The sequence below is a fragment of the Patagioenas fasciata genome, chromosome 7, assembly GCF_037038585.1.
Source record: "Patagioenas fasciata isolate bPatFas1 chromosome 7, bPatFas1.hap1, whole genome shotgun sequence".
In the NCBI taxonomy this organism is placed as follows: Eukaryota; Metazoa; Chordata; class Aves; order Columbiformes; family Columbidae; genus Patagioenas; species Patagioenas fasciata.
Window position 1 is genome coordinate 5,158,703 of NC_092526.1, and position 12,888 is coordinate 5,171,590.

Genomic DNA, 12,888 nt, shown 5'->3' on the forward strand with positions numbered 1-12,888 from the left:
AGTGATTATCAAATCTCAGGAAATAAGAAATAACTATGATTGAATAATGCAAAGGGCCTATGCAGGAAGTTCGGAATTATATCCTTAATTGGGCCCCAGGCTGAAAAAGCCAATTTCATACAGGCAATTGTATTTAAGACATTCAGCATCCAGATTCAGTACACAAGTTAATGACTATGTATGAAGAAGCTGGTTCAGGAAAAACTAATTTAAGCTCTTACCTACAATATCAAGCTAGCACCCTCACAGAAGTTTCAAAATTTCATCAAGGAGGAAAAAAACCTCAAAGTCCTTGAGATTTTATTCATTCCTCCTGTTGCTATTCTGTGATGTTTAGCTGGCACACATTTTTTCACTGCTCAGCATCTTCCCAGCTCCCCATAACCAGGCTTGAGAGGTTTGGCCATGAGAGCACCTGGTAAACAGGGCAGTGGAAAAAAGAGCTTTCCGGAAGAAACACCCAGATATTTGGAATATTTTTGCCAATGTTCACATGTGAGGATCAAATCAGCTCACAACAGGTCATACGTCATCCTAATGAGTTTTCTGTTATGGGTGACTGAGAAGAACTTATCAGCATTATTTTGTTATCTCCTGAGAGTCTAGACAGTCTGAAACCAGCACATCGTGCAGTGAAGCTGCTTATTATAATATTATTTCTCTCCGAAACCTGATTTAGTTTGCCTTCTTCAAGCTGAAATAAAAATGCCGAAAATTTTTCCAAGCGTTATAGCCAGAAAGAAATGTTTACATTTGTCAGTGCATTGAAAGTATTAATCCTATTGTTCTTAGTATACATACACAGAGCACAGTCATATAACATTTTAAATAACAGGTATTTTTTTTTTTAATGCAGCTAACTTCAGTTGATAGCAGAGCTTTTCGTGGATTATACAGTCTTTGAGAACACAGATCTCCATGTAATGCTTCCTAGCTTTACCAGTGGATATAATTTTAATGAAAACATGCCAGCATTAAAGAGCTATTAGAAACAGAGTTGAAATTGCCTTTGATTTTGTTCACCAACCAAAGACTTCAATGATTTCAAGTCTCCATTTTAAAAGGAGTAAGTTAAATATTCTCTTTACATTAAAGAGTCTCATAGGCATGATTTACGTTACTTGTTTTTAATATCATAATCATTCTCTTTTAAGATAATACTTAGTTTAGAACTGAGAGCAGACTTCAAGGAGGAGATAAATATAAGATGCGCGTGTGTACATAAACAATTTCAAAATTTACTAAAATTAACATAAAACAACCCATCTGAGGTAAAAGACTCAGATAATCAAATTACATAAAGTTGTGCTACAACTTTGAACAATGCAATAAGTTAGTAACAAATATTAACCCGATGAGGTTTTTTTGAAGCAGGGAATCTCTTCTGCACCTATACAAATTTACACATGTCCATAGTCTACGACTAGAAATCTATACACTTTCTTTCAGATCTCAACTCAAAGGGAAGACATTTTCCCATTTAACCTTCACAGCATCTTTAACTTGGGTATAAAAATATACTTACGCTGGTTTAATACTCTGGGAATGCTTCTCATGAATGTAGGCAGCAGCGAGGCCTCCTGCTCCAGAATTTAAATACTGCAAAGGATAAATCAACATATACATGCCATGCTCATTATCTGTATAGCTTTTCTCCCCTCCTCACTCTGTCAAACAGACCAATTTTAGTATTTCTGGAAGTTTCTAATTGGGGATCTTAACATTTGTCTCAAAGTCCTGATGTAGGTAAAAGCAAATGTATTTTTTTCAGATTAGTTCTAAAAATGTATTTCTTGGCTCACATATGATATTTTAAGTCTAACAGACAAAAGGCTAGAAAATTGAAACACAGCTGAAACAGTCCCATGTCAAAATACATATGGCAAAGTCGTCAAACAATTTATCTGGCTGTGTCTGTCGATTCTTAATCTGAAGAGAAGTCAGAGAAACTAAAGATACCTTGTTCTATGATCTGAAATTACTTAAGTTAAGGCAAGAATATTCTCTTATTTAGGGACCACTTAATAAAATCCTATAACCGCATGACTTTCTTGGTGTGGGAAATATAAAAAACCCCATCACTAGGATCCACCTCACATCCACAAGACCTTGCAGGTTGTTGCCATTATGATATTTTGGAACCTCACATAACAAAGCCACCAAAGTCAGTGTCCATCTCCCTGTTGTGGCTGGTTCAAAGATAGGCCAAGTCTTGATCAACAGTTCAGGTGCAGTTCTTATTCATCTGACCTGTTTGCTGACCCATCATGTAAGTGGCATTATGGAAAATAGTCTCAACTAATGAATGTATTTTACCTTGTAGGAGCACCAGCAGGCAAAATCTACTCCCCAGTCATGCAAATGAAGCTCTATATTCCCAACAGCATGAGCCAAGTCAAATCCAACAAAGCAACCCTGCAAGAAAGAGATAATTAGTATACTACTCATCAAGATAATCATCTCTACAAAATTATTTTGAAAAAAACATCTTTAGAGCTTTATTTGCTCTCTGTATAGGAATGTTATCAAGTCCCATCTGTTTTGAGTTACAACTAGGAACAAGTTTTCTATACAATAGATACAAGTAGAAATCATTAATTGTTTCATGGGCTTGTCTTCAAGGACACTTGGATATGGTTCAGATTAAGTTTTTCTCATGTGGTAAAGTGGAATCACTTGAAATAAGTATTCAGAACAAATGCATCATTTCAAACTGTTGTATGGCATGACAAGCTCTAGGCATAGACAAAATAGCAATGCATATAATAATGTAACTCTCAAACAATTACATTCCAGTATATACTTAAGGTGTCCCTGATATTTAAACTCCGAGAATCTTGATCTTTGGGAATCCAAATGGGTGAGATAGCAGCCTATTCAACACATTGGCCTTTAAGAACTTTTATACTTGTCTTCAAAACTCACAAAAGCCCTCTGTCATTTCTCTGTGAAGCCCGATGTACTTGTCGTAACCACAATTTGCATAGGGCACTCAGGAAAAAGTAAAAGGCAGAAAGCAGCTTATAAAGGACCACAGATGTATAGATTGAAAAGGTAGCAGCTCTACACAAAATAACCACTGGATGGCAGCATTTTTAAACTAAAAAGTTCCACCAAGTTTTGCTATTTATTTAACCGCAAAGAAATAAAACTGCTTTTTGTGCCTAGACTACAAATTGAATGGTGTTTTGCATTTTGCTTTTAAAACACTAGCAGCCTGCTTGCAAGCAGCATGGTAGGAATGAGAGCGAGAGCACACGCTTCAGAAAAATCAACGTCCAATAATAAAACAAAGGATTTTTTTAGGAATCTCTTGCTGTTTCTTGCACGAAGGGAGCCTCAGTTAAATTATTTAAACAGTACTTTGGTATATTTAATCTTCTGTATAAACTAGCTAACAGTTTAAATGAAGCAGCATTTTAAGGAGACGTGGCACACTAATTCTAATGGAGGCACCAGTGAAGTTATCAGCTCGAGAAGTCGCTCCATAATGATGGGAAGGAAACTTACGGCTGTAGCATTTGCTCTTGAAGAGAAACAGAGTTCCAATAGATAGCTTAGCTTTCACACCCTTGGTGGTTTCTCTTCACAGGGACACTCAGAAGGGAGTTAAGACAAATAAGCTGAAATGGTGAAGGGAATGCAGAGGAGCTGCAGCGCTCGGAATGCCCATGGGAACGCGCTCACAAATAAAATGGCCTTGGTTCAGTGAAATAACCTACAGCAAACTAAAGCAAATCTGCTCTTGAATGAAAAGGGTTTTATAGGGGTTTAAAGGCATGGACTTCAAAACTTCAGCTGACTGGGTTTAAGCATTTACAGGTATCCCTTCGTACATACGTCCCACACAAACTTGTTTGAAGAACTGCTATGGGAGATTCATCAGTTGCAGTGGAAACCAGGAATAACGTGATACGCCGAGAGTCTTGCAGGATGTATGTGCCCAGTAGTAAATTAACAAAATTAAAACAAATGAAAGAATAGTAGTTTCTCATTTAAAAAGCCTGTAAAAAATTTAATTATATGGTAAGTCTTGTGTTAAACTCAGTTGTCTTTTCCCTATCAATAAGCAATAAAATCAATAAAAAAAATAGATATTCAAATGCGAGATGACAAATTATGAAGAGACAGTAGATGAGAGGTAGAACAAGACTCCTTAGGACACCATCAGATGGATGCCATCGCAGTCACAGTAGCATAACAAGGTTCCGTGGCCTTTCGGTACTTAAAACGAGCCTATAAGATGGATGGGATAGACTTTTTAGAAGGGCATGTTATTACAGGATATGGGGCAATGATTTTAAACTAGAAGATTGGAGATTCAGGTTCGACATGACAAAGAATTGTTTACAATGAGTGTGGTGAGAGCCTGGCCCCGGTTGGCCAGAGAGGTGGTGGATGAACCATCCCTGGAGACATCCCAGGCCAGGCTGGATGGGGCTCTGAGCAACCTGAGCTGGTGAAGATGTCCCTGCTCATGGCAGGGGTGGCACTGGATGAACATGGAAGGTCCCTTCAACCCAAACTATTCTATCAACATGCACAAACTTCCTTGGGCACTGACACTGAATAGAACAGGTCAGGTTGCACCCACGCCATGTGCTCATAGCCCTCAAACAGGACGGCCACTGACATGCCAACCATGGGCCATCTTAATGAACTGCTTTAATTGCTCCCCAATGCTTTGAAATTGGTTGATAAATCCTACCGTGCACTATTTAACTTTCTAATGAGTCACAGCCTGAAAATCTGGGTTTGATGCTGGCAGGTTTCTTGCATCATCTCGGAAACACCTACTCGTACCATTTTGTTCAAGTCGTCATCTGCGAGATGGGTGGTGCTGGTTTGCTTTCCCAGGGAGGTGTCTGGCACTCGAATCACACAAACAGCAAATGTTTAGCCACACAGATTTGCATAGGAAAAAAAATATAAAAGTAAAACAAACTGAAGCAGCTCTCCTTGCACAAGCCACACAGAATGAGGACTGCGTGGGAACGTCGCTTCCCCATGCTGGGGGGAAAACAGAGCTCTCCATCTGCTCTGGGAGACGAAGAGGACATGTGCTCTCCCCTGCCTCTTCCGCTTTATTCCGACATCTAAAAGTCATTTCTGCAAAGTGTCTGGGTAGCTGCTGATAACCAGCAGGTAACAACTCAGCATGGACAATGACATTTGGAGAGAGGGAGAGAAATGACAGCTTCACACCAGCAAAGCTGGGACATTTAGAAAGAGAGGCAGGAAAAGAAATTAAGATGAAGGATCTTAAAGCTCTTCCTACTGGGACTCAAGAGATTAAAAGACTTTACATATGGTACAGAGTCAGTGGAAAGTATGGTATAACTTATGAAATTAAAATTGTATTTGAAAGCTAGAGTCTCCTAAAGTCAGCCATTTCCTCACTTGTACAAGAATAAAACAACTCAACCTCCTCCATCCTCCAGAGCAAGCACAAAGTATGAAACAAGAAAAACTGTTACATCCTCTCCAGCCTGCTGATGAGTCTCTTGCACAATATGTAGTAATTTTGATTTATCTGAGAGACCTAAGATGGAAAAATAGCCTGAGGTAATTTTTCAAGCTTAATTTAGTTCATTTAATATTTAATGACTTAATGAAGCTGTCTATGTGCGGAGCTTTCACTCTGGGAGGAATCTTAACATACGTAGAGATCTTAGGAAATTGGCTTAAAAAATGTAGAAGGAAATCAGTAACTTAATTCATAAATGATTGACCTCAAGGATCCTAGGACGCTTTCCAGACCTCATGAGCTTGCAGCTCAAATCTCCAGCCAAGCCCTGATAAGCTACAACACTGCAGGATTTTATTTAAATTGTACATTAAAAGAATTATAAAGACCATTCGCGTAGGACTTTTCTCTCTGCTACGCTGGCTGACAAGTGATATTTTTTCCTCCTCTTCTGAAATGACACTTCCACCTTGCATTTTCCCTTTCTGGCTTTCTTGCTTGTCAGCTCTCCCCAACATATTTTCTATTCAAGAGCATGGGGTCATTCACCACCCTTCATCACCAGGACAAGAAGACTTAGATTTTTGCTATGAACATATCTCCTCATCCTTATCCTCTTTTAATGCACATTTTAAAGGACTTCCAACCTTTCTGTGATATAATAATATGTTATATATAAAACCAATCACTCTAACCACTGCTGGTTTCATCAGGTCCAGAAGCTCTTGAAGGAAATATGGCCTTTTAAGTCCACACACTGACTGTCCTGAAAGCTTCTCAGCCTGGGGACAGTGACTGGTCAGATGTCACTAAGCAGAAATTAAGCCTATACCCATCACATAGATGCTAATGACTGGTTCAGTAGTTGTGAGTTTTGTTTTTGGTGTTGGTTCTATTTTCCCCCCTCCTAGCCCAAGAGCAGTTCCTGACATCAGTTCTGACCTGGGAACAGAAGAGCGGAGCCAATCGCCCTTGAAGATCCAAAATTTGGGACCTTTTGGTAAGCAGACACCCTAAGACCAAGAGAAGCAGCAGGATGCAGGACTACCTCTTACCAATATTAAGACAGCAAACTCTTCACAAATTCGCTGATTTTGTAGCTGTTCAAGGAAATATTTGCCATATGCGGCTGTGTAAGTGTGGTATAACAGCACGTTACATCATGTTTTTGTATAAACAGATACATATCACTTCGCCCAGGGGGTGGAATCCATAAGGACATTGAGCTGAGTGTATCTGACAGCAGGGAAACAAAAAACAGGTCTGGCTCTTGCTCTTCAAAGCATTATGAGTACTCTAGCCCTTCTTCAGGCTGAATTACTTTTTCTTTTTGAATACTCTAACAACATTTTTGATCATGAATTTACCTGGATCCCAATCCTATGTGCTCTAACCACAAAGAGGCTGATTTTTTATTTATCTTTTTCTCTTTTTGAAAGTTTTCTGGAAGAAGATATTCCCTTCTGTGTTGTGGCATTTCTAACAAGCGCGCAGGTAGAAATGGGCCTTTGACATCTCTCTGTGCCTGCTGAAGGACTGAACTGCTGTCAGAAATTGCTCTCCTCTTCAGTGACAGGATACAGTCTCCGTGAAAGTGTGCAGTGGTTTTGTGTATATCCACCATATGGAAGCATACACACCCAAGATAATATTATTATTTGCACTGCTTTATAGAAATTTTAAGCTCTCTCCGCCAAGTCCTGATTTTCTCCTCATATAATACAAACATCAAATCCATTTTCACTCCGTATTATGAACTAGCAGTGAGTGCTTTTCCCCAGAACACACACAGGTTCTCAGCCACTTTGGGGTAGTTTACAGCTTTTCAGTGAAACTCCATCACTTCTACCCATCCCAGCACATGTCCCACAGATCAGAGAGCATCTTTAGAGAGGCAGTAAAGGGGTGAGTTTTTCCCAGGTTGTTCGTATTTACAGGAGAGAAGAAAGATTTCTCTCTCAGGCACCTTTCAAGCACACCACAAAGGAGCTTATGGGGAAGCAGCACTGTAGGCTTACGGGCATTGGCAGCTGAACAAAAGTTGTGCTGCCACCAAGAGTGAGAACAAACAGAGTAGTGGGTGGCATTGTCCTGTTAATAACCCTCTCAAACATTTCAACAGAGCCTTTTGATTATTTGTGGCCAGCAAAGTCCTGGAAGACCCTCAAGGAAGGCACCGTGAAGGTGTTGCTTTTAGAGCTGCATGGAGCCGATACACAGACCCATTTCCCTCCCGCAGCGGACTCTCCCCATTTCTATTTTTCCTTGTTTTTACACCTCCACGTGAGAAGTCAGTCTTGTTTTGTACTGTGTTCAGGACCAATTTTGTCGCCAGGTGCTGCTGTGTGAGAACATTCCCTTTTAATATCCCACGGGCCCTGCATGAGCTCTCACACCTGCTGTGCTCTCCCAGGGGAGACTTTACCATCACTTTCCAGCAACATAACTTACTCCCTGACCTCCCAAAAAAATTCCACTGCCAAACCTACAGCAACAGAAGATGTAGAGCCTGTTGTGAGCCAGGAACCTCTCCAGAGAGTAAAAACATCAAATACAAACAGTTAGCTGGTTTGCCAAAACCCAGTGATACGAAATGAGTTTATCCTTGAGTGGTTTAATCTTAAATGAGATAAGGTACATCCAGTAAAAAACTACCCCTACGGAAAAGTCTGGTGGCCTCCTGTTGATAAGAAGACTTAATTAAAAACTATTTTCTCCTGGATTCCTAAGGCAATTGAGATGGTTAAGGAAGTTTTGCAGCGATGTCCACACAGCACGCTGCCTGCAAGCTCTGAAAGGCTGACTCATCCCTAAAATACAGTCGTCTTGTGATCTTGATGTGCTCCATGTTGTGCCTGTCTCTGGAAAACTGATCAGCCGAGTCCGAATGCTGCTGGTTCCATGGGGAGCTCACCTCACTGGGGGTAAAATCTGCCACAGCGTGGCTGCGGGAAAGGAGGGAAATAATGAAAGTCTGCCCAAAAAACCCAGAAATCTAATGCAAACTGACTTTTAAAGAGAGATTAAAGCTGTGATTACCTCCTCCTCTTTCTCCACTGAACCTCTTGAAATTCTATCCTTCAAGACAAGCCCTGTAGAAGTTAATAGTTATGAATTATCTCACCATATAGTTTAAGTCACACCTGCAAGATTGCTCTCACAGGGCTATTTCTTCATGCAACACAAACCCCCAGAGGATATGGGCACAGAGCGCTTTCACTTTTTATCAGAGCCCCACACGTGCTCTGTTTTGTTCCACAAAAAGTAGAAATTAATAACATTCCACAAGGAAAGTTGATCTAAAATTGGTGTAAAAAAGATGAGTCTGCAGCAATCATACCTTTTCTTGGCCAGCCTTTGTTATTCTAGGGATGTCAAACAACTGTCCCGTGTAGTACTGCACCCCACTGAACAGAATGACAGCGATAGAGTCTCCTTCCTTCTCAATTACAGCAAGGATATCTTCAATCCTCAAGGTCTCCTCCCCCTAAAACAAAGTTAAAGCACACATTTTGTATCAACTCTGGCAGTAATGAAACTGTCATTTCTTATTTCATAATCTATACTTTACCATGAGCCGTGCTGCTTGCATAAGGAGATCAAAAGTAAATCCTTAGCACGGTAATGATATACAAAGGTAGTTCTATGAAGTAGCCTATAAGTAAGTTACTTCAAAAAAAAAGATCTGATCTTGAAGGTGCCAGTTACAAAAAGTCTATTCACTTCATATCCTAACATGCTTCATGCTCTTCAATATTTCAGACAGTTTTAATTTACAGCAAAAAAAGTCCTGGTGCAAACAGCATATTTTTTATTTTTATGCGGCATCTGAAATTTGTGACACCCACAAGACCTGAAAGTTGTCGATCAGTTGTGCTTTGTACTTTTCTAATAAACTCCATATCCCGCAGGAAGCTATTATAAACCTGCCATATTTATGTTTCAAAAACAATGAGTCTCACATCATCAAAAGTACAAAAATCCCCAAACCTGGGGTCATTAAATATAGACAAATTTCAACCACAAAGAAGGAAAAAAAAAACCACAACTCTTCTTGATTTTTTTATGGGAAAATTGCTGCCCCATCCTCCTCCCATCTTCCTAGCGAGGGATCATGTAAAACATACCACCACCTAGGGATCAATTAAGCAGTGAAAACCTAGAATTAAATTAGACTCGTTACTGAAAAGAGCTTGGGCAAGATTGTTGAATTGCAAGTAACTGTTATTATCTCCGCAATCTTTGCGAATCTATCAAGCGTTCAGAGGTGGGCTCTTCGCTCACAAGATGACTCAGATTTCAGAAGCAAAAGGTCACCATCAGTTTATAGTTAGGAGGCAAAGTCCTTAATACCACAAAAGTGAAGCAAGGCAGTCTTTCAAATTAATTTGAATTGTATATTACTGAAAGCAGACCTTTCCCTTGGTCTGTGCTGATACAGACACAGTGTTGTTTGTGTTATGGCGATCTTTTACCTTAGGACATTAGAAGGACATTGGGGTTTATCAATGAGTTACTATATTTTGCAGTTGTCTGAGGGTGCTCTCAGTTTTTTGCAAATAGGGAAAATAACATCACTCTGCTCTTCAAGGAAAATCAAATAATTGAATCAGACAATTATAAAATGGGTTCTAACACCAAAAAATATACACAGAAGCAGAACACATGATTAAAAATTTTTACCTAGAAGTGTTAGTAGGAACAGATCATAACTTCTGCAGGCAGACGCTACAATATTTGAGAATATATGACTGCTCTCATATGAAATATGCTTCTGCCCTTAGCGAAGGCAAGCAGAACTAATATATTTCTCACCAACCTCCCGTGGCTGTATCATGAGCATGGATTTCTCCACGTCTAGTCCGTGAAGTCGAAGTTGGGACTCAACTGCATACTGGAAGAGATTTCCATGCAGAACATATTAGTGCACTTGCACAATAAAAGAACTAAAAGAAAAACGGTCAAACACACCAGAACTCCAGAAAAGACATTCAGGTGCCTTGCCTTTCGCTAAAATTAACACTTGAAAGCCTAATCTAACTCCACTGAAAACTTCAGAGAATTCCTTTGATTTGAAAAAGATCGGAACTTAATTCACATCGTCAGACAGCAAGGACAAAGTCAAAGGCTAAATCCTACAGGATCAGTTCATGGAGCAGAATGAGGGTGAAAATGTGGTAGAGGATGGGTTTTAATAGATGTCAGCAAGCAAAACCTGCATGGATAGCAGCCAAGGAGAAGACTGGACATTGCCTCTCCAGGGGCCCTGGATACTTGATTTGCTTTATAGAACATGCTATTAATAAATCCCTGGCTATCTCATATGCACTGCTATCAATGCAAATGAGGTTTGGCCAGCACATACGTGATGTCACGTGTTATTCTCACATCTTTGATTTGGTGCAGAACTAGGAGAGTTTAGAGCTCTCATTTCCTCAGGATATTTTGAAACTCCCACCCATTAATTTTATCAATAATTGGTCCGGAGATAGCATAAAAATAATCAAATAATAGCACAAAATTGTTTAAAGTTGTACGACAGGAACTAAAGTGATGGCAGTTGCACAGATTATTACTCAAGGGCCATAGAAATTTAAGAAGATGGAGTCCAAATGCACCTGGAGCAAACATGGGATTAATATGAACATTAATTAGAATAAAGACAATTTGAGGTTTATACATCTGTGCCACCATCTTCATTACAAATAAACCTGTCAGCAGCTTGAGTCATTTTTATCACACCTTAGAGATCAAATTTGTTATCAATTTCCACAAGTTTGCAGCACTGATGATAAAGTAGCAGTGGGCCACAAACCCAAAGATTAATATGGTCTAAGCTGTGATGCATGGGCTATTGTCTCCTATTTTATAGCAGACAAATTATGTTTGAACTAGTAATCTAAAGCACTAAGAACAAACATTTCCATCTCTGTCTGGGGATATATAAGTGTTAATGTTGTGAGTTTGTATTGATTTGGTTTCATAAAGTAAAACAGCAACAAGAATTAATAAAACATTTACAGCTTCAGTTGATTTAGGCCAGTAGTTTGCTCAATGTCTTTAAAAAGACTAATAAATCAATGTACCCATTCAATCTTTTCCTCTTGTAACATTTTCTATTCGAACAAAAGGAATAAAGCTACGATCTGTAAAATATGCTGAGCTCAAAAGCTTCTGACAGATTTTTTTATTGTAACGTTACTTGGACAAGATGAGCTAATAAATATTCAAATCAGGCTAGTGATACTCTTTGGAAAAATATGATTAATAATACAAATACAGTGAAATATTAATTTCTTACATGGTCAGAGGGAAAGGCTCTGGCTTCTAGAAGAATTTTATAGCGTCTTGGAGTAGGCTTAAAGAAAGATAACTGTTAAGAACAAAATAAAAAAAAGTTGAAATGTAGCTAAGCAGAGATGAGAGAGATGCTCCCAGCATATAACTTAGTAAAGACTGTTTTACTTTCATGCAGACTACAGAGAATTCCCCAGAAATTACAAATATTTCTTTGTCCATATAACACTTATCAAAGTAAGAAAGCGTTACCACACTGTGTTTCATATATCCATAACAAAGGTCACAAAAATCCAGCAGTGAAAACTTGCAATTACAAGAATCAATGGCAAAGCTCTGACTGCAGCCAGGGGAGCCAGGATTTCACCCGGCTCCATCCCGCAAGCAAAAGCAGTGGTTGAAGAGCAAATAGCAAACAGTGCCAATCAACTGCATTTCCATTCCTGCCCTCAAACATTGATTATTAAGTCATCCCCACCTCTGAAACAAGCCTGACCAAAGGACTAAGCCTTCTGAAAAGACATCATCTCAGCACCTTTAGGTGAATGACCTCAGCTCCTTGGTTGGAGGCAAGTTGGGCTTTTCACCATGCTGAGAGGATTAGGAGAAAACTTACAAGTCCTCTTGTTCATGTTGCCCCCAACTGGCTTGTATTCAACCCCATCCTTCCCTGCCATAGGTTTCTTAATTTAACCAAGGTCAGAGACATGTTACAAAGGAGCGGATCCAAGTGATGAATCTTTTTGTGGGAACTACACAAAAGGAAGCTTTGCATCTTCATTCAGTTAAACCGAATCTTCAGAAATACTAGAGGACCAGAGGCAGGCTGTATGGAACCACAGAGAGACCTGTGCATGAGGAAACCACATTGATGGCCACTATGTCATAAGAATCAAATTTGGACACTTTTATTACATTTAAGGCCTATATAAAACAGCATAACTCAAAATGCTATCTCTTGTATGCAACTGCATTTTAACCTTGACTGAAATTACACCTTTGACTTCCTCGCAGTTTCTTAAACTTTGACATTTGCTGTGAAATTCAAATTTGAGAACTCATTTGTAAACATTTCTTAAATAATAATATCTCCTCTCTGAGGACAGACATGCAGCACGTGCAAG

The 12,888-nt window shown here is 39.3% G+C and overlaps 1 protein-coding gene across 7 annotated transcripts in view; it reads right to left on the reverse strand.

Moving 5' to 3' along the window:
- The window catches only part of KYNU (kynureninase), a 95,002-nt gene that overhangs the window by 24,693 nt on the left and 57,421 nt on the right, over nucleotides 1-12,888 (reverse strand). For 6 of the 7 annotated variants that reach the window (XM_071810728.1, XM_071810722.1, XM_071810726.1 and 3 more), the window contains 5 exons: nucleotides 11,769-11,840; nucleotides 10,287-10,361; nucleotides 8,808-8,954; nucleotides 2,317-2,415; nucleotides 1,526-1,599 (listed from right to left, as the gene is read on the reverse strand). In XM_071810728.1, the coding sequence (XP_071666829.1) occupies nucleotides 1,526-1,599; nucleotides 2,317-2,415; nucleotides 8,808-8,954; nucleotides 10,287-10,361; nucleotides 11,769-11,840 (467 nt within the window). The remainder of the gene's footprint in view (nucleotides 1-1,525; nucleotides 1,600-2,316; nucleotides 2,416-8,807; nucleotides 8,955-10,286; nucleotides 10,362-11,768; nucleotides 11,841-12,888) is intronic. The other variant, XM_071810723.1, reaches the window with a different exon arrangement.